This window comes from Palaemon carinicauda, chromosome 1 (assembly GCF_036898095.1).
Source record: "Palaemon carinicauda isolate YSFRI2023 chromosome 1, ASM3689809v2, whole genome shotgun sequence".
Classification (NCBI taxonomy): domain Eukaryota; kingdom Metazoa; phylum Arthropoda; class Malacostraca; order Decapoda; family Palaemonidae; genus Palaemon; species Palaemon carinicauda.
In genome coordinates, this window is record NC_090725.1 from 292,889,816 (window position 1) to 292,912,062 (window position 22,247).

The window sequence follows — 22,247 nt, forward strand, 5'->3', positions numbered from 1 at the left end:
CTATGTTTTATCCTTAATCCTATTAATCAGTACTCTACCATACACTTTTCCCACTACACTCAACAAACTAATACCCCTTGAATTACAACACTCATGCACATCTCCCTTACCCTTATATAGTGGTACAATACACGCACAAACCCAATCTACTGGTACCATTGACAACACAAAACACATATTAAACAATCTCACCAACCATTCAAGTACAGTCACACCCCCTTCCTTCAACATAACAGCTCTCACACCATCCATACCTGATGCTTTTCCTACTTTCGTAGTATAACTGAATATTTTCATAAACTGCATTACATAATTATGTCAAGTATTTCATGGTTGTCAGATTATCTGGTTTTGTCTTAGCACCAAAAAAATTTATGGTTTGGTGCAAAGGATGAAACTTAAAATTACATCTGATGAAGTACTTTGAAGTACAGTTATAGCAAGTCCCCTACATAAGAATACGCTTTCCAAGAATTGTTTGGTAAGTTGAGAAGTTCTCAAGTGCAACATAATTGGCCTCAGTATCCAGGTTGTAATTCCCCAACCCTTACCTAAGCTAACTGTTGCTAGTGAGAGCCTGCAGATGTATCAAGAATTCTTAACTATATTAGTAAATTAATAAAGTTGTTTTTAAAAAGTAGTTAATTTAGTTGTCTAGAAAAAATATAACTTTATATTCAGGTCAGATATCCTGCAGTGCTACGAAAAGGCCTTAGAACTATAGTAAAATTAACGAGTTAAGCTGCATGATCACAATCCAAGAATTATTTGCTTACAGGGCACTATGGTATGCAATTATACTTTTAACCATGGATTGAGTTCTTAGTTATCATGGATACTGTACCCAAAGAGGTACAGCTATTATAGTACAATAGCCTTGAAGCATTCTATCTTAAACTTTAATATTTCTTTCTTATCCATGTTATGTTCCTCCTTGGTATGGATTGACTGAAAATTTCATTCTATATTATGAAAACAGCTTTCTACACCATTCCCACTACTTGGCAATTATAATGCCCATAATCCTCAGTGGTGAAGAGAAATTATTCGTATTCAGATATGAGAAATGTAGACATTAACAATAATCCAGGGACTGTATAATGATGGGTCGATGAAGTACTGCTATCTACTATACACTTAACCTTGGCATTTCCAGCATCTATTTACATTTAGCATGGTCAGTAAAAAATACTTTAATATAATTGACCACTTCTTCAATTGTAGATGAATATTTGAATGGAATACACTATTTACCAATACAATTGAACCATGTTGAAATTACCCATACTAAATCACCTAAATAGGAAATTAAAGATGCAAATGAGCAAATTCTCTCAGGGTTTAACCCTGGGCCAGAGAATTTGAATATTTCTGAAATCTATGATTTTTTTTTTACTCAAGCAAACTTGAAAAGGGAAACTTCAAAGACTTGTACTGTAGTTCTATGGTAGAGCAAACCATGTAGTGTCCTATAACAAATTACCAGAAAATAATATACTAATATGCCCCATACAAGCAATAATGGTTGGTTGCAGCTACAATAACTGGGATTTTGCTGTTGTAGCAGACCATAAAAGCTATTATTAAAGTATTTAAAGAAATATAAGCCATATGTAGCTACATTAATGGAATCAGTTTCTATAAGGTTGGGGATTTCAACCTAAAGAAACCTCTAGGCCTACGTGGCAGAATGACATACGGTAATCAATCACCTATACAAAATGTGTATCATGGTACTAATTTTATCAGATCCATAAAAGACGGGGGAAACAATAAGTCCGTTTATTCAGGAATGAATTCCTCTACAAAGAATTTTAGTATCACATATCTTGCAATAGCTAAAGATAAAATTTTGTGAGAAAGTTTCTCCTGTGATGAGTTATCTTTGTTAGTGATTTGGCAATACGCAGTACCTGTACTGCACTCACTATTACGACAAACATGGAACACAATCAGCAAATGGGTTGATGAGTGATGAGCGAGGTTTTAAGTTTTCTTGATTTTAGACTTGCCAAACAATAAACTAGGGGCAGACATACTGGAATAGTACCAATTTAAACTTTAAAAGTTACTATTTTGCCATATGAAATGGATGGGAAATTTTTATCGATTATATTTGGATATAATGTTTTATAAATTTCTGGTTGGAGTCAGGAAGCTGATAAGAATCCATTAATGTGAGGCCAAGTGATTTTCTATTTACATCAAAGCTCAAGCAGGGCTCACAAATATATTCTTTTGCATGTAAACCTAAACATTACATATGAGCCTTGAACTATATTCTAGTGCATTTAGAGCCCCACCTAATGAGAGCATTATTGATATTAATAGTAATGATAAAAAATATTTTCAAAATAGATTGAATGAAAAGTTGACATTTCTCTTAATAAGCGAGAAAAAAAATACTCGCTCACATTAATCCTAATGTCTCCCTCTGAATTATACGTGAAATTTTCACAAGCCAAATAATCTTGAGAGTGAAAATATAAGTAAGGGTGAACTCTAAATTCCATGACAATGATACTGTCATTCAAAGCCAAGGGAATAATTTTGGATGTGCTGATTTCATAAAGATGAATTACATTATTACTTGCTAAGCTACAACCCTAGTTGGAAAAGCAGGATGCTATAAGCCCAAGGGCTCCAACAGGGAAAATATGTAGCTAAACTAACAGGATGTGACTTTGTATTTACTAAAGAGTTGACACAAGTAAAGTTCTGAAGACTCAAAAGTCTTAGATTCTTTCAGGAGCTCTTAATAGCCTTTCAGTGGAAATGAGGTAACAGTTGAACAGGGAAGCGAAATAAGCCACCTTAGATTGTTTTTATCGTAGAATATGTTTCATGCTTTAATAAGAAAATACCAATGAAGAACTATATTGAAGGAAATGTCTCCCCTTCTTTATGAAAATACATTAAAATATAAATGCATCAAGGAAATGCCTCCCCTCCTTGATGAAAATACATTAAAATATAAATGCATCAAGGAAATGCCTCCCCTCCTTGATGAAAATACATTAAAATATAAATGCATCAGGGTTAACAGTGGGCCCTGGTTTGGGCTAAGACGATTATTCCAACTACACTGAGGATCAAGTATACAATACTTGTCTCATACAAATATACCTTTGATGGTAGCAGTGTGTAATCATTATGACAGATTAGCCTACTATTGGTTGAGCATATTTAGTGTCGCTGATATTTTAGGAGAGGATGACGAAGTAGATGTACTTGGAAATCAATAAGAAATAGATAATTCTTGATGAAATTGAATCTCTTTACAAACATGTGAACAGTATAGATAGTATGTACGTAATTTTTGAGCATTGCGTTTATTCAAATTATATATTTTCAGTATATTTTATTTACTGTTTATGGTGGCACTGGATGACCTTAGTGGTCCAGTGCTTAGCCTTTGGGATAAATTTCGTAATACAGTTGATAATAATTTTTCAGTATTATAAATGCAATCTGCCATAAAATACTTACAACTGGTCCTGAAGGGGCACAATCCAATCATATATAAAATATTATCCTCTTTCCTCACTTTAACTTCACCGATTAAAATACACAACCAGTTAACTACTTTTCATTGTGTTATCTCATAACTATATAACATGGTTCTATTCTTAAACAAGACTTCATAAGTAACAACGTTTATCCCCAACATCTACTACTTATGGGAAAAAAATCTCAGCCTCTACTTATGAATAAACTTTCAATAAACTACCTATGCTTTTGAAGTTTGAAGTGTTTGGAATAAAATAACAGGCAAAGGAATTTATAAGAGAATAGGGTGGAGACAAAAGCATATACTAATTAAGAGTAATCTAGTTATTTCTCTAAACACAACACAACACAAGGTCTCCTGAGCTAATCTAAAAACACCTGCGTACTTTGAGAGGAATAATTAAAACAATTAATGTAGTAGCTGAAAAAAAATACTTATAAATAAAATAACAGTATCAAATTTTAAATAATACCTCCTAACATTAAATATCTCTGAAATATAAATTTTGTTACGTAATACAAAATTCATGCACAAAGGGAAATTATTTTTCAAAGAAGTGCTTTTTCACTGGGTCCAACAAGATACAGTACTGTATTAGATATTGATAATGCAGACAATGCATTTAATTGTAAGTCTTACTATACTTGAAATTATAAAGTACTACTTTCACACAAAGATTCATGCAATATGAAGTGCCATGCATGTAGCTTTAGTAATTTCTAAACAAGCATGCTTATTACAAAAAACCATGGAATAAACTTCTGAAAGTATTCCTTTCAATTACACTTCCATTACCATAGAGAAACCCTTCCAATACCAAGCACTTAATACTAGTCTTAACCAATGCAAAATCTGCTGGGATCCCCAAAGAAATTACTCCTATTTGATGCAAGGATTTTATATAAGATGTTTATTTACAAAATGCTGGTGAGTTATTTAACCAAGAACTTATTAGAGTAGTGGTATGACCACTTTTCAATGGTGTGGGCCATCTTTGCTCTAATCAGATCTGATCTGATGAAGGTTAGGAGCTGCACCAAGCTGGCTAGCTCACCTGGCAGCAAAAATGAACCACTGCAAGGTTAGCCATAATTCAACTTACCGTCAGCTCCGTAGGTGTTGTTGGAGGACTGACAGAGGCAGGAGGTGCAGGGCTGGCTTGGGGTGGTGTGCCCACAGGAGGTGCTGCACCCAAAGGCCCAGGGTGTGGCCCACTGGGCAACCCGTGTGCCTCTTGTGCACCACCATGAGGAACGTGAGAGGGTCGTAACTGTGGGCAGGCAACCCCCAACTTGAGAGAAGCCTTGCATTCACTTGGCACATGATGCTGTGGGAAATAACAGCCATCATGCTTCAAGCCTCCCCATTAAACATATCTCATCCAACCTCCCACACAAAACCAAAACAATATAACACCACAGAGAAAAACTATTCCTCCACTGTCACCATTTTTTGGGAATTCACTCAACATGCTTTTTATGCCACTAAGAGGTGACTTTCTTACTGAAATAAATTGTTCACTAATAGGGTTCATCTAAAAGAAAATGCGAGTCCATTATTTGCGACTATAAGAAGGAAGTTAACTAATATACATCATAATAAAAAAAACTATCCATTCAGGAAAATTTTAAATTCCTGCAGATCTATTCTTCATTTTTAAAATACCTAATCATACAATATCAATCCTGTAAATATTGCTCTAAATTAATAAATAAATAATATATATATATATATATATATATATATATATATATATATATATATATATATATATAGCTATACATATACATATATATATATATATATATATATATATATATATATATATATATATATATATATATATATATATATATAGCTATACATATACATATATATACATACACAGACACATACTCAAGTAAGTCATAAATACTTTTTGATACGGAATTCACTTTTGCACACTCAAGAATTCAAACTTTGGTGAAAAGTAGAAATAATATTATGGTAAACAATCTGACTTATAGCCTATTCAGCTGTAAGTCAGACTGTATTCCTTTATTTCTACTTGGTGTGCTAATTTGAATCCTTAATATGGCAGAAATAATTATCATGAGAGGAATTTCCTTATGGGTCTGTGATCACATGGCAGAGTGAATTTCATAACAAAAGGCATTTGTGGCTCATTTGAATAAATTAATATCACGAGTGATAGTGATAAGTTAACACATACACACACACACACACACATATATATATATATGCATGCATGTATGTGTACGTGTAAAACACTGGTGGAATTTCTGCATATATGTGTACACATTTTTATACAAGTGTACAGTACATACATATGTATGTGTGTTTCTAAATAGCTGTTATTGAAAAACATTAACAATTCATCAGGTGAATTTAATTACCTAACTTTATTCAATCACTAATGATGTATTGTGAATCTTTTAGTAGGAAAAAATGTGTACCCTGTTGGGCCACCTTCTGATAATACCTAATAATAATGTTAATATATTTACAGATTCAATATTACAAGAGATGTGACCATATAAACTTTCCTAATTGCCTCATTATCTCTATGGTTGATTTTTAAACGTAAACCTTACAATCTAATCCAACTAACGTAAAATCAGTTATAAAAAGTTTTGGCATGATTAAGTATGGATCTAGGTTTAAGAATACAATATAAAAGTAAATAAGATAGAAAATTATTCATTATTCTAAAACACCATTTTTAAAAAAAATACTTGATACTAACTGTAGTAGAATGAGGCAATTTATCATATTTGGTTCTCTCGATGCATAAATAGTAGCTACACTTACAACCTTAGTAGCATTTAACATGTAATTTTTCAGTGTAGAAGAGTAAATAATTCAGATAATTATCACAAATAACATAATGATATGGAACATTGGTGATATCAGTTGAAGTGAATTCCCATTTCTTTTAAAATAATGCTAACAGCACCAGCTTCCATAAATCCTATATGCTCTGTATTCAGTTATTACTAGTGATAGCAGTAGAAATAAATAATTCAATAAATAAAACATAACGAGATCCCTACAGATAATGATTAGAAGAAGATCAAATAAATCTTATCCAAAACACAAAGCATGTAATATTAGACACAAAAGAAAATACTTTCAATATTAAAATAACATGCTAAGTGAAGAAATGTAATAATAACCATTAGTGAGACAGCTACTCAGAGAATCATACACAAATGATAAGTTACGAGGTAAATACCGAGATGAAATGAATGAGTAATAATGGAGATGAGTGTAAAACTTCAACCATGCTGCCAATATCACAATGAGAAAGGAAATGATGCATTGCACACTACTCGAAGTTTTGACACTGTATGTTTTACTGAATCCAACCATAAAGAAAAGCAATTACTTATAAAAACACAGATATGTGCAAGAGAAGATGAAATCATACTAAGATTTGCTAACCTTTAACCAAATTAAATACAGTATTTCATTCATTGCCACTTAGTGAATTCCAAAAGCCTTAAATATGTATTTCTCATAGGTTGACAATGAGCTTGAAAATAATATTTTGAGAAATTAAGCGTTCTTTCCTCACTTATAGTATATCTTAAATAATTCTATGAGTAGTTCATGGCTTTAAATTTTTTGATGGAATAATGGATATGGGAAGTTCATTATGATGATATAAACATTACATAAATGGAAGTAGACTGATGAGATAAATAACTTTTTATTGCAACCAAATGAGTTGTTATGAACACACTAACACAAAAAAAAATGAATGCAATTTAATACAATACCAAGTAACATCTGTTACATTATTATATAATGAAATTAAAACTTTGTTCTAAATGAATAAGAAAAACTAATCATTTAAATGTGCTATAATACTAAATTAATTTTTCAACGGTCATTGGCCATAAGGGTAGGCACTGCGTTGGATAGGCAAATGCATACAATCTTTTGGCCATATTTCTATCCATCATTGTTTGTGCAGTTGCCAAGAATTTATCATGACTCCATGTTGTTCTTTCACAATTTTATTCTTATCATTAAACTAAGCACTAAAACCTATTGTTTAGTTTCTTCCCCTCATAAAAAATTGAGTGTAGCTTTATTTTAGAATACCTCTAAATCTGTTTCTCTAATAGATGAAAACAAAAAATTTTTTGGTATCAATGAAAACCACCAACATGGCAACACATTGATTCAATCACTCGTAAATTTCATTTAGGAAGATCGTAAAATGACTAATTACTCATTTTGTTGGATTTCTAAATACATACATGTATTTTTTACCATTCATTTTATTATCAACTATAATTAATTCTAAGCTAATATACAGTGTAGTATGTTTTATCATAAAAAATTGTTAAGGCAACGTCACTGTCCCTTGCCTCTGCCATTCATGAGCGACATTCAAACTTTTTTTTCCAAACCTTTAAATACTAGGTTTATTTTTTCTTTCATATTATTATCTTTTCAAGTTCAGATTTCCAGACACATCTGCATTTCCTAAACTATTCAACCAATAGGTACTAAAGACTTCCTTTAAAAACAGTAATTTTGTTATATTAACTTTCCTATTTATCATGGTATACTCAACAAAGACTCCTTTCTCCAATACAAAATTAGTTGTGATAAAGAAAATATTTCCTAGTATTACACCAAATACAGTTACAGAATAAATGTATAGTATTTACAATAATACATAAGAGATTGAACTTGAAAAATTTGGCGATTGAATACAATTTTCAGACATTTTTTCCCCATGGAGTCCGAATGAACTGAGGGAACATGCATGGGTCGAGACACCTAGCCAATAAGAAAGACGTGCCTGAGACAAAGGAGACTGTCACTCAGTCCAGTACCACAAAACATTGTTCTGTCAACTTTTGTGTTTATTTAAATTATTTTAGCATTTCAAGTGAGTGTTGTCCATACACAATGACTACTAAAGAGGTTAATAATGGCATGTTTCAAGAACCACTACGGAAGTAAGAGAGGAGATAACTGGAAAGGCAAAAAGAGATGTCCATGTGAACGACATTTCCAAAGAATATGATACACCAATGTAGCTAAACAAGTGTGTCTATCTAAATAAAGAAGGAAGACCTTTGAGGAAGTTGGAAAATTGCTATTAATTTGGATAAATTACAATCAGTTGGAGGGCAATAGCACTTAAGTGAAATGGTGAAGCAAATACATTCAGACATTATTAAAAACACTAGAAGAAAAAGTGATGATGCATATTCTATTCTAGTGAAAATTTTAGGGCTAACAAAGGTTGGTTAGATTTAAAAAGAGAAGTGGTATTCATACTGCTGTGAGGCATGGGGAGACTGCAAGTTCAAATGAAGCAGGTACTAAGAAAAATGTGGAAAAATATCATTCAGAGAAGAAAGTAGCCATCAGAGCAGGCATTTTTATAAAGATTATGCATAAAAGTAATTTCAGATAACTATTCAAAGGGAGACAGAGACAAATTTTTTATCAGTTTTTAGTAAAAAAGGCCCTCAAGTGATTCTCAGTTGTCATTATTATTATTGCTAAATAAGTTACAACCCTAGTTGGAAAAAGCAGGATGCTATACTGTATAACCCAAATGCTCCAACAGGGAAAAACTATAAAAACTTAAAAAAAAAAAAGAGAAATAAGATAGTTTAATGTGCCTGAGTTTACCCTCAAGCAAGAGAACTCTAACTCAAGACAGCGGAAGACCATGGTACACAGGCTATGGCACTACCCAAGAATAGAGAACAATGGTTTGATTTTGGAGTGTCCTCCTTGAAGACCTTATAGGTTTAAAGGTTGCTCATGAATAGCAGAGGCAAGGGACAGTGACACTGCCCTATCAAGAAAGACAATGCCCTAGAGATTGACCATGTATCACATGATCAGCACCCAAACCCCTCTCCAACCAAGCTAGGACCAGGCAATGGTTGCTGATGACTCAACAGATAGACCTATAGGCTCCCCCAACCTTAGCTCACAAGGATGGTAAGGTTGCAGACACTAATGGCACCAACGAGACTTAGTGGAACTCGAACCCCCGACTGGCAAACACCACTCGGAGACGTTACCAGCTAAAGAGTCTCTTCTACCCTTACTAAGAGGAAAGGAGCCACTGAATGATTACAGTTTAGTAGTCATTACCAGTAAAAAGAGGCACAAAAGGGAAAGGATCCCTAAGGAGCAGTTAACCTTCTTGTTCATGGAGAAGGAGGAACCCTTCCAAGTGACACTAACAACTCCTCCCTCACCATCTTCTACTCAAGTCATCCACTTTCCTGACCACATGTAAAGTTAAGTTAAATGTTCAATTATTTTATATCTATTCATTATTTTGCTAATCAAAAATTTTTCTTCTGTTTGCTATACTTTTATGAATTGTAAATTTTAATATTGTAAAGGTTGCCTTAAAATGATTTTTTTTTTCAAGCAATTTGCATTTTCCTAACTATACTAACCTGAGTCCTTTACTATAGAAGAATGATAACAGCAAAGTTGGGACATGGTAATTACAGATATCTAAATGTGTATTATTATTAAAAGGAGATTAACCAGCCCAATGAGTCAAACTCAACTCATAAAGAGCTGGCCAAATAAGGTATAAACAATCCAATAGCTAGTTATCAGTATGATGATCACAACCTTGGGATGTATCGAAAGTGGTGATAGTAGTGTCCTGAAGATTTTATAATACCTCTTCTTCTTAAACAGCATAATAGATATCAGGCGAAATGACTTGCCAGACATAAGCGAGTCCTTTCCTCCTGCTACCTGGTCCACAACCTCCTCCAAAACTTCCTTGGCTCGGATAGACTAGAGAAGTTCTAGACGAGGTTTTATGTTGGAAGGGATGCAGTACTAAAGTTCAATGCTTGCCTTGCCTTGCCTTTGGTGGAGTTCTTAACATCTTGCCTAAGCTGCTAACTCCATAGGTTTTCCTCACTTTAATGAAAGTTGACTCAGATTCTTCTTCAGTCTCTGGAGCCTTAGGGCCTACAGGTTGAGGAGTAATCCCCTCTGAGTCCTCAGTGTCTTGCGCAGGAGATGGAACGTCCTCTAGGGTAAGCACGAGCCGGGGAGGAAGAAGAAGCCTCACTCTCCTATCTTAGATCCTCACGATCTGTAGTGGTTTCCTGGGGTCAGTTGCTGGAAACTGGTTTCTCAGCATCTTTGGACCTGACTTGTCCTTCCATAAAGTGCTTGCGGAGAAAGGGGACACAAGTCTCAAGACATCCGAGATGGGGGTCCCCCTCGTTTGTAGTCCTTCAACATAGAGCCACTGGCTAGGGTCGATCAAAGTCGATTGGAGACAATTTATGGTTGTCCAGGAAAGAGAGAACCTCTATGAGTTTCAATTCTTATGTCTCCTCTAGTGATCGGGGACAGTGGATTGTCATGCTTAGGATGGGACTGTTTCAGACTCTGAGGGAAAACGGTCCTTATAAGATCAATATCCTTCGTGCAGGTGAAGGATCGTGAAGGGGTACAGGCTCCTTTCTTCTGATGGCAACACTTGCTGTCTCACCTGGGGAGGAAGTTAACCTTTCCAGCTTGGAGGTGATGAGCTCAGTGAACACATGAAGTGTCCTGTTTGCTGACCTTTGATCTAGACAAAGAGCACTCCTCTTGATTGGAGCAACATCACTTTGGATAAGGAGAAAGCTCCACGTCCTCAAAGGACGATGAATGCCGCTGGCGAGACGAAAGGCCGGAGCATTTAGCGAAACGTAAGGGAGAAACCAGTCTGGAGTGTGAAGGAAAGCACTTAGAGCACAAGGGTTAAGTGCACTGGATCGTGAGGACAACTGCTCGCTGGATTGCAATGATGAAACTTTGATGGAGCACAATGGCGAAACGCAGCTGGATAAAGAGCTGGAGCACCTATTTCCTCGATGAGACGACAAAGAAAGATGACGAGTACTCTTGTGAGATCTGCCGAGTGATCTAAAGGACCCTTTGGAAGACCGCTTGTCTGAAACCCGCGAGGAGTGACAATGTCAACAATGAGCTGGTGAATGCTAGGACTATTACATCCGAAGTGAGAGGAAGAAGAATGAGATACTATCTTCCTAGAAGCGGTAGAATGAGAGCATTCTCTGCACCTGGAGCATGAAGGCGACACACAGCCCAAAGATCTAGAAGTCCGGCTAGAAGATCTTGGAAAGCCTGGAGAATCTAAAAGGTTGAAGAGATGGAGACCATCTCAGCTGGTTTGTTATTAACCTCCATAGAGGAAGAGTGAGAAGCTATTGCTCTTGAAGTAGCATGCAGGGGAGTTGGAGTGCCAGGAGGAAGTTTCCCTTCTACGATGTCATCTGCAAGCGGGGCAACAACAGCCAACTGCTTGTGACGAGACCCCTTTGACGGAATATCTTCTGTTGGACATCTCAATGCCAGGAAGAGCTGAAAGTTATCTTCCGATGGGGAGCCCTGAATGCTAAGAGACGGCCACAAACTAGTAGTGCCTCCGCCTTCTGAAAATGAGAAGGCTTACCCAGAGGAGGTGCAATCGATCCACTAGGGCAACTAGCAATACCTCCTTGTATCTGAGCTTCCACAAGGGTTAATGTACAATCACTCTTACTCGAGCAGCCACCAGAAGAAGCCAGAAAGAATAGTCAGAAAGAAAAGTTCTAGGAAAGAAGAAGCATGCATGGCCTTTTTCAACCTTGAGGGCAACCCTGAAGGTGAAGAATCCCTCTTCGACCTCTTCCTGCCAAATTTCACCCATAGTGGATGGTCACTCCCTACACTCATTACATGGTGAGGCCTTTGAGCATACACGATCTTTACAGGACTGTCACACCGTACGAGGATCCACATCAATGCCGCTCATCAAAGTACCTACTGCAGGTGTTCAGTGGTACTTCCAGCACTGTCCGCATAACCTTCATGATGACAAATACACACAAACCCACTGTAACAGAAAAAGAAAATTATAAAGTTAAAAATAAATTTCTGCCAAGTTCCCAGTCAGAGAGAAAGAGGGTACTGTAAGTCTTATACTCTCCAATGGCTCAAATCAAAATGAGTAGAGTAGCTGTGAGCCGGAGGGGGGACAGTCGCCTCCCCACTGCCAACAAGTAACTACCTGCTGGATTGTCACACCTCATTAAATGTTTTTAACTGCCTTGTCCCATCTTCACTGTTATCGTTCTCCTATAGTAAAAGACTATGGTTTGAACTTGTGTAGGAACAAATAGCCTAAAATAGGAGCATCCTTGGGTAGGGAACCAATTATTGCTACTTCCATTCAATCGTCTAGGGAGAGTTAAATTGGTGTTCAAATACGGTTTTGGAATGAATTATAATCAATTTCCGAGGTAACACTGTCTACAAAAACTTCAAACCACAAGCTAGTGCATTAGTGATCATACAAAATGCTTCATACACATGAACAAGATGAATGAAATCATGAACTAGCAATGAGAATATAATGAAAATTATGATGCCCTAGAACATACTGATTTACTGTATTCTACAAAAATATTTAAAGCCATGGTTACTAACATTTTCATAAAAACTTGACTAAATGACTATTCCAAAATACATCAATGTCAACACTATGTACATGGTTTCTTATGATGGAATGATAGGGTGTAAAGTCATGTCAAGAAATGATTATAAACCTCCAAATCAAAGCTGCATTATCAACATGTCAGGAAAATTATGACCAATCTGAGCTACCATACATAAAATGTAACTATCTGATGAAAAATGTACATAAAACTTACCTGTAAAATTGACACAGAAGGTTCTCCTGGTTCTGACTTGACTTTATTTGGTCGATTTCCGATATAGAGTTTTTTCTGCTCTTGTAACAAGAACTTCTCATACGGCAACAACAATCTGTTGTACAAAGTTCCAATATAAATTCCTAATTCAAAGCACCCTATAACAATAACTGTACATCAATAAAGATACATTTCACAATTCAGCATAAACTACACTTCTTATACCTGTACAAGTTGAAAAGTTTGCCAAAAACATTAGACATAATAATTCATAGATATTTTTTTCCTGAACACTTTAATGTCTAATAAAGAAAATCCTAGATTACTATAGACTGAAAAAGTTTATGGTCCCATCAATCTTTGGACCGAGACAGAACCTGAGGTCATGAAAATGACAACTGAAATTCTTTCAAACCAAGAGGTTTTCTTAGAAATAATGAACCCAAATAGAAACATTGCATCACATGGACAGATAAATTACTAAATTTTACAAGACTATTTCCCTCATCTTTGGACAATAAAAGTGATGAAAATGAAAATATTACATCAAATAAATAGCTATTGGGAGTAAACCTATATTTATAGTATGAGATTTTATTTCCATGCATAAATACTGTATGTTTAAAAATCCTCCAATATACATTGTTATGATCAGCATAAATTCTTACAAGGCAACACACACTTCCTCCTTTCGCCCATTTTCAAATAAACTTTATTAAGACATCAAATACAATACCTTTCATAATGTCTTTTCATAATGGCAGCATTTGATTGTCCGGCCTGTTGAGAACTGGTTGCTGGAGAAATGCCACTCATTTCATCATATAAATTCTTCCACATCTTTTTTTCTCCAACTGCTTCAAATCCACCCAGCTGCTGCACTTTTGTAAATAATTCAAACACATTCACTGCAAAAAGAAAAGTATGAGTAATCTTGGAGTCTATAACACCATTTCTTCAAAGTTATAATTTCAATATTGAATGTGAAATTAAACTTCATAATACTGTGCAAAAATGTTGTGAAAATTTATAACTCAGTAAGCCCAGTACTTAAAAACTAATAAAATTAATTTATATTTATATAAACCTGCCTTTTACATATTTTGTTGATCATATGACGAAAAACATAGATCAGCATATATTGTATACTCAAATAGTATTAAAACTGTTAAAATTAAACAGTTCATTGACAGTCATAATAAAAAGTGACATTTTGACATTTACATTTTAAGACAAATTTCTTACAATCATTTGAATACCATAAAGTGTTAAATTCCCTATAAGGATCAGATTGAAATGAATTTGCTATATGATACCCTAGAACACTTATATCATAAATTGTTTTTAGTTCATATTAGATGAATGGTCACAATGTAATATAAATAATAAAAGCATGCAGCCTAAAATTCCGTACCGATTGTGGAAACCTCTCATTATACTGGCAAAAAAATATATATTCAATTAACTATTCAGTATTCAACTAAAATTTTAATCTTGAGGTGATGACAATAACATAAAAATTCTGGAATCAATTCATTCAGACATTTCTTTCTATATATGGCATAATTATCTTGAATATTTCCCTTTTCAATAAAAGACATTAATAACATCGAAACTATCCTTCAACAAAGGCTCAGAAATACTGCAACTATCTTCATGGGTAACCTGGATGACAGTTGTAATGGTGAGCATATTATTCAAAACCACCCCACTACTCCCACTACAGCAGAATTACTGTGATCAGACAATGATCATCAATGAAAGTTTCATGTCCTAAAAGGATATACTTTATGCTTCCAAAGACCTAAAATGACAGTATCAACAAGGAGCCAAATTAACTATTAGACTTCAAAAATTATATGGAGCCAGTCATGTACTTTTCCAAGTTTAGCAAAGGCCCATTTTGAGCAAAGGAAATGTCTTTTTTCTTCATGCATATTGTCTTCCTTTTGATATTTGTATCATTGAAGTATGTCCATGACTGCAAGCTTTCGTCAGATTAACATACTTTGCAGGCTGGGATTCTGTTTGCCTACTTTTTGCTAGATTCTTTTTTGAGAAGACAATATTCAGTGAAAAAAATAATTATTTGTCTGATTAGAGCTTTTAGCTAGCTTTTTTGAAGAACTAAGAACCTTAAATTAAGGCCCAACTAAGTATTTTAACCAGATGAAAACTATGAAAATCATCACAAGATATAGCCTCAAGTTCCCCCGCCCAGAGATAGGCTCCTGGCAATCTGGGTGTGTGGTGTGTGTTGGCTCAGGACTATGAAAGTCAATGAAAGTGAGAGGAGTGGAAAATTATCTCGAATGTAAACCAATCCTCAAAATTTAGTTCAACAGACTTCATCAAAGTTTAAAAAAAAAACCTGGATGTCCATAATGTTCCACCAGGTGGATCTTGGAGAAGTTGTTACAATTGCTGCCTTTTACTTATGTAAAATTTCATTAAAAGAGGCTAGAGACATGATTTTTGGGTTTATTTTAGCAGCAGAGCAAATAATCTCTTTGGCTGAAGAATTCTGGGCAAATAGAACAATTATCAACTCCCCCCTCTACAAAATTCCCTTAGTTCTACACACATTATTTGCAGCTCTTGTCTTTTGTGCCCTTCAGGTGCACTAATCTCATTTTAATCCCACCTAAATTAAGAATTGGCTCTATAACATTACAGTATATGCAAATACTATTAATACTGTATAAATTTCTATCAAAAAATATTTTTCATCCATCAGCAACCTTGCTGACAGATAACTGGGTTGACAGATAAGAATTATTTGATGTTATAATGTACATGCACTGTTCACCTGTCACTGACTGGGAACCTTTCGTGGTAACTAAAATGGGACAACGTTACAGGTTTGCATAAAGAAATTTTTTTTTTACTTATTCTAAGCTAAAAAAGGCCTACATATCTTTACAATGAAATTATTTCATTTTGGTTTTATGAATTTGGGCCATATAACCCAGAACTGTGGCTGGGAAGGCCATTCAACAATGTGATGCAACTGGGGGAAAACCTTGCTTTTTCTCTACAAAACTATAAATCTAAAGTAAAAATTAAGAGGTTGGATAGAAAGGCAAAAATATGGTTTAAAAAATGAGCCAAAGGCACAATACTCTTCAACCCAAGGGCCACCAGGTTTGCACCCCAACGATATATGTTGTAGATAGCTAATACAAAATATAAACTACAATAATATAAAACTTACACAAACATGAATAGAAAAAATTTTATACTATCATTTCTTTCAGGATTTTCTCAACTGTTCAAAACCAATGGACTTTACTAATATTTTATAATAGAATACCCCATAATATATTTTTAAGTTTTCACTTTACTTCCCAATAAAGTTATTATTAATGAAAACCTGAATATAAATGAGGTACAACTCAATTTTAAAATAAACAAAAATATTTTTTATTAAAACCTAAAGTGTATCTCTACAGAGTTCAACATTTTCTCAATTCTTTCTTAACCAATTAGAATTAGATCTCAATCTATCAAAATGTTTTATAACTTTATCCCCAATTCTTAATGGCAATTACTCTAAAACTACTTTTTTTCTTATCACCGGTAATGTGTGATCTGCAGAATGGTGACACCACTTGTAAATCATGGCACAATTTTCATATGAAAAATCTTCAAGAAAGTTATTTAGCTTGACCTGGAAAACTTAAAAAATACCCTTACCAGATTCATTATTCATACTTGAAAGATTGCTAATTTTCTAGAGGCACATAAATCTACTAGCCTCTCCAAGGTCTTTCCATTGGATATGGCCAATATTTATAATAATTCTTTCATTGCACAATATTTTGTCTATCACCACTACCATTCAGGTTTACTAAGTCATGCCCTAGACATTCTTTTATCAAATTAGAATTCCATGCTGTTTGTACATCAATCAAAAGTTTTCAGTGTTGCCACATATGCTTTTTTCTGCAGCAGCAAGTTGATTTTATATATTTTCTGATCTATTTAGTGTATTACTTATATGATGGAGATACTATACAGTATCTAGATAATTTCAAGACAGGATTTTTTTTATAGAGGTAAAGAATTATTAATGATTTCATATTTTATATGAAACCACCAGTAACCTATCCAAGACCTTGTATGCAAACAGACTTATTCATGTTAATTAAAGATCGTTTAGTGTAACTGATCATATGTGTTAACGATATTAAGATATGCTAGGAACATGAGGTTTGGATGGTTTCCTGGTGAAAAACATGTAAGACACAGTCAATACACATTTAAATGGATTCATGTAGTTAAACATAGTTTCATAATGAATGAAGTTTAAGCCTTGCCTAAAGCATGAGGTTAATTTATCATGTTTTCCTTTTGGCAGTATACTTAGTACGCTGTTCTGTATTCACTCCCTGATAGCCAAGTACTTTTAAAATATTTTCCCCCATTAACTAAATTTCAGTTCACTATATTCTATCATGTTTTAGCCAAAACATTTAAATTCTCAATTGAAATACATTACAAAATTCATAATGAATTGTTTATTAAATTGTTAAACACAAAGAACTTTGCTCATAGAATTAGACCCTGGGGATTAATGATGAAAAATAATACCACAACCACCAATATCCCTTCTATTTATTTCTACATCTAAATGCTGACCTTATTTCCTTGGTCACTTATGACCCTACCATGGGTTAACACACTAGAAATTAATAATGCAGATACACTACTATAAAGCTAAAATCACGGCATCAAACTAAAAGATAAATAAAAATCTCATTGCTGACCTAATTATTTCACACTAAGAACCCTGCTCAAAGGATTTAATGATACTGGTAGATAATAGTAGGTGCACACTATGATATTAGTACGACTAATAATCATAAAAAGAAGCCTATTGAGCTACAACGCAAGAACTATTCATCTTCACATGGACTGTACAATTTAGTCTGTGAATGAATGTTGACAATGGTACAACATCCTCTTTTGTTATAAAGTGCAGACAAGCCAAAAAATATGACTCCTTTTTTTTTCTAAATGTATGAATAAATTCCAGGTAGGCTAATGAAAACAGATGAGTTTGTGTTAGAATTCAAGAGGTCTGGTTAAACTACTTAATGATAATACTACTGTACAATATTGAGCAAAAAGAAATAAAACTACAAGACCTGAATATACTTACATTGTCTGTAACCTATATGGGGAACTCTGGTGATAGGCGTACCACGATCTTTCATGAACTTGTGTAATTTTGACATGAAATCCACCTCAATGAGACGGTTTAAGGCAGGGGTCTGGAATTCTGTTTTCACATTAGTCAAATGCGACCGAGTAGTGTTCTTACGGTCCAAAACTCGAAGACCATTGGGTTTGGCAGTAAGGCCTGGTTTCCCTTTGAGACGGGGCCGAATATCTTCTGAGGTTTCAGAAGACTCTGATTCTGAATCACCCTGCTGCTTCTTACGTTTCTTTCTCGGTCGGCCTTGGAGCTTAGGCGCTGCAGGTGGGACGACTTGGTCAGTCAGTACCTCAGGTACTAAGAGCCAGTACATGTCAAAAGTACTGTAGTCAGACAGGGAAAGCTACATGGTGTTTCTGACAGTTTATAATTGTACATGCCAATGCCAAAAGGGTTTTTTATTGGATTTGAAATTTTTTGGTTATATCATTTAGTCCTTCTAATAAACTATAAAAAATAATTTATTAATCTTTTGGAATTGATAATGGCTACCAGAAACAACCACGGTTGTGTACTAAAAATATACTAAAATCATTCTTCTAAATTTTCTAATGCTGTATACAATATCACAAAGACTGACTACATGTACCAAATGTCTTTACACGAGATACAAAAATGTGAAAATACTTACAGAGGTGATTACAAAGAAGATCATGACCTTCAAGTTCTGGATAATCAAATACTTCTCTACAAAATAGCATCCAGGTACGTCTTGAAGGAACAACAAATCCTCCCAATGCCAAAACGATACGACTCTTCATGTACTCTTCCTCTACACCTTCCAACCTCTTTAGAAGGGCTCTCATCCGACAATATTTATCATAACCTAGTATAATAATGTGAAGGCTATTTGGTTCAATCACATCACCTGCAAAATACCAACAATTGAAATAAAATAGTAAAATCATTGGAAGACTGTGGTTTCCAAAAGGTTTCAGAAATAAATCAAGAACACTTACTTATACTATAAACTCTTACTTATGATAAACCAAAAATAGCTTTTAAATATTTTTCTTAATTTCCAACTGACTGGTATTTTTACACAATACAACTACAACTACGGTGGAACCTCAAAGGTCAAACTTAATTTATTCCAGATGGCTGTTTGAACACTTAATTTTCCCCATAAGAATTGATGTAACGTAAATTGAATCAACCCATTCAAGACTCCAAAAACCACTCTTTATTAAGCCTTTTGACATGAAGATTACAGTACAGTACTTAAAACACACAATCATATATGAAAATAATACAAGAGATGAAATAAATGTAAATTTAACTTTACCTGTAGAAGGATTACTGATGACCTAAGTGGAAGATGGCCAGGAAGGAGTTGGTGCTGTTGTTTAGAAAGGGCGGCACCTTCCATTATTAGGTCACAAATGTGTCCTGATGTACTAAAAACCTGTCTAAATAGGTTTGTTTCTGCCAATGTTTCAAATGTGTTAAAAATCATGCACTGCATTGTCATTAAAATGACCAATGACACAGCTTGATACAGCTTTTTGTAGGTGAAAATATTAACAAATATTTAGAATTCCACGTCATTTTACAAACATTTCTTTAATCACAAAATTAGACCATCCCTCCTCCTCTGCATTCATTTCTTCAGCTGGATTCTGTTACTGATCTTTCTGAAGGGTTTGGAGTTCCTCTGTGGTGATCTTTTACGCAATTGTCCTCCACCACTCCTCCATTTAATTTTCACTGATGCCCAACCAACTTGTTTCTCTATAAAAACCTGTTCTCGACCACAAGCTTAGACTTAAAGCCTTTAAAGCCCTCTCTAGTACAGATTCTGGCCACAAACTCCACCATACAATTCATTGTTCAAAAAGTCACTTCCCCAGACTTTGTCTATGTTTATGCAGCGGAGACGATTAAACTAGGTCTCCCAAAATTCTGTGAGAGTTAACTCCTTATCATAGGTGACCTCGATTCACCAACTCCTGGTCAATGAACTGGATTAGAAGGTTATACTGGAGTACAAGAACTCTAGTCATAAAACTGAACTTTTCAGCATATAATCCACCAATAACTATATTTTCTGCTAGAATTTTATCACAGTGCCAAAACAACTCTAGAACAAACACAGTAAAAGATTGCTTAATTACCCAGACTTTACTACTGCCCCTCCACATTATTTTCAACTTTTTCTTCATTCTGTTGTTATTCTTGAGAACACAGGGATTTTCAGAAAGGTACAAAAGTACTGTATGGGCCTTAACCTCAAAGTTGCCACTTACATTCCCCATCAGCAACAAATTGAGCATATCTTTCATAGGGTTAAGCTCTGGCAAGAGCTTTACTTCTGGGTAACCTTAATAGGTCTTCTTTGGCATTTTTTTCAAAAATGTCTTATCAATATAAAAAAAATTGTTGGGAAATAAACAATTGAGCCTCAACCACCTCTTTGAATTGCCCAAAATACTCATTGGCTGCTTCTTTACTTAAAGTGGTAACTAACCTACGCCTTCCTACGCTCGATACATCAGTCTCTTCAATTTCTAGAATCAGCCTTGGCTGACCTTGAAACCTTCATTTCTTGTAGCAGCACTTATTCCAGGAACGATTACAACAATGTCTTTATGCTGCTGCTTCACCTAATCGTATATTATGACCTTAGTATTACAATACTATCATCTGCTAACAGTTTCTTCTTTATCCAAATCTGCAAAAACTTGTCTCTTCAATTGCCTTCCCTTTTTGTTTTGCTAAGGAGTCACTCCTTTGGCTACATTAGCTTCTTTAATGGCTTCTTCATTTTCCATTATGATGCATATCTAAGATTAGGTCCTACCATACTGCTTGGCTAGATCAGTCAAGCACACACTAATACCGGACATTAAATTTCTTATCTCTTTTCTTAACTCAATCATGGTTCTAACAACTTTCTTTATGGCCTCTCACTACGACGAACCTTCTAAGACCCCATTTATGAAAGAGGCTTTGCAGGTAAGCCAACTAAGTATACTTACACTGAACTCTATAGTACAGTAGCTTCCTTTTTCCAAGAAGCATTATGCCTCTGGTGATACTCGTCAAGGCCATATGTTCCACCATTTCGCAACTGTTATTTGACCTCAAATTTTTTTTTTTCAATTAACCTACCAAGATAATGATCAAGATGAAAAAAGTTTGACCCCTGAAGTTCCACTCTATACTGTATAAACAAAGCATTACCGAACCAACATTTACAAACCCAAAATTAAAAGTAAGTTTCAAAATACGCTGATATAAATGCAAGTACATGTATTACTTAGTTGATATCAGATAAAATAAATATTTATAAGTATCTTAGTATATAGTAACTGAAAATAAAAAGCTTTGAATAGCAAGTACAGTAGAGTAGTGAAGTTAGAAATTCTTACCAATCAACTTTTTTTCTCTCATGATTTCTTTAATGTCGAGAGCCCCAGATATAGGTGGTGTATAAAATGCATCTGTTGGAGAATTTGGATCCTGAGAAGGTGGACCATAAACACCCCTAAGTCCCTTGTCCCATTTGACACCTCCAGCAGCTCGCATCCATCCAATGACATCCTCAGCCCTTAGGACCACTTTTTCTGATAAGGACACCACCTCATGCTGTAGGTAAAAGTAAAGAGAAAATATTACTTTCTATAATTGGAAATATTATATATATATATATATATATATATATATATATATATATATATGTGTGTGTGTGTGTGTGTGTGTGCATGTTATACACACACAAACAGGTATAGACATGCACACAGTAGTACCTCCGTTCACAAGTAACTGAATATGAGCCTACAAATTG

The 22,247-nt window shown here is 34.6% G+C and overlaps 1 protein-coding gene across 5 annotated transcripts in view; it reads right to left on the minus strand.

The window, feature by feature from the left end:
- LOC137657808 (uncharacterized) overlaps nt 1-22,247 on the minus strand; it is a 334,329-nt gene that overhangs the window by 11,965 nt on the left and 300,117 nt on the right. For 3 of the 5 annotated variants that reach the window (XM_068392336.1, XM_068392373.1, XM_068392354.1), the window contains 6 exons: nt 21,832-22,048; nt 19,092-19,328; nt 18,404-18,757; nt 13,976-14,147; nt 13,240-13,354; nt 4,614-4,838 (listed from right to left, as the gene is read on the minus strand). In XM_068392336.1, the coding sequence (XP_068248437.1) occupies nt 4,614-4,838; nt 13,240-13,354; nt 13,976-14,147; nt 18,404-18,757; nt 19,092-19,328; nt 21,832-22,048 (1,320 nt within the window). The remainder of the gene's footprint in view (nt 1-4,613; nt 4,839-13,239; nt 13,355-13,975; nt 14,148-18,403; nt 18,758-19,091; nt 19,329-21,831; nt 22,049-22,247) is intronic. The other 2 variants (XM_068392345.1, XM_068392364.1) reach the window with 2 other exon arrangements.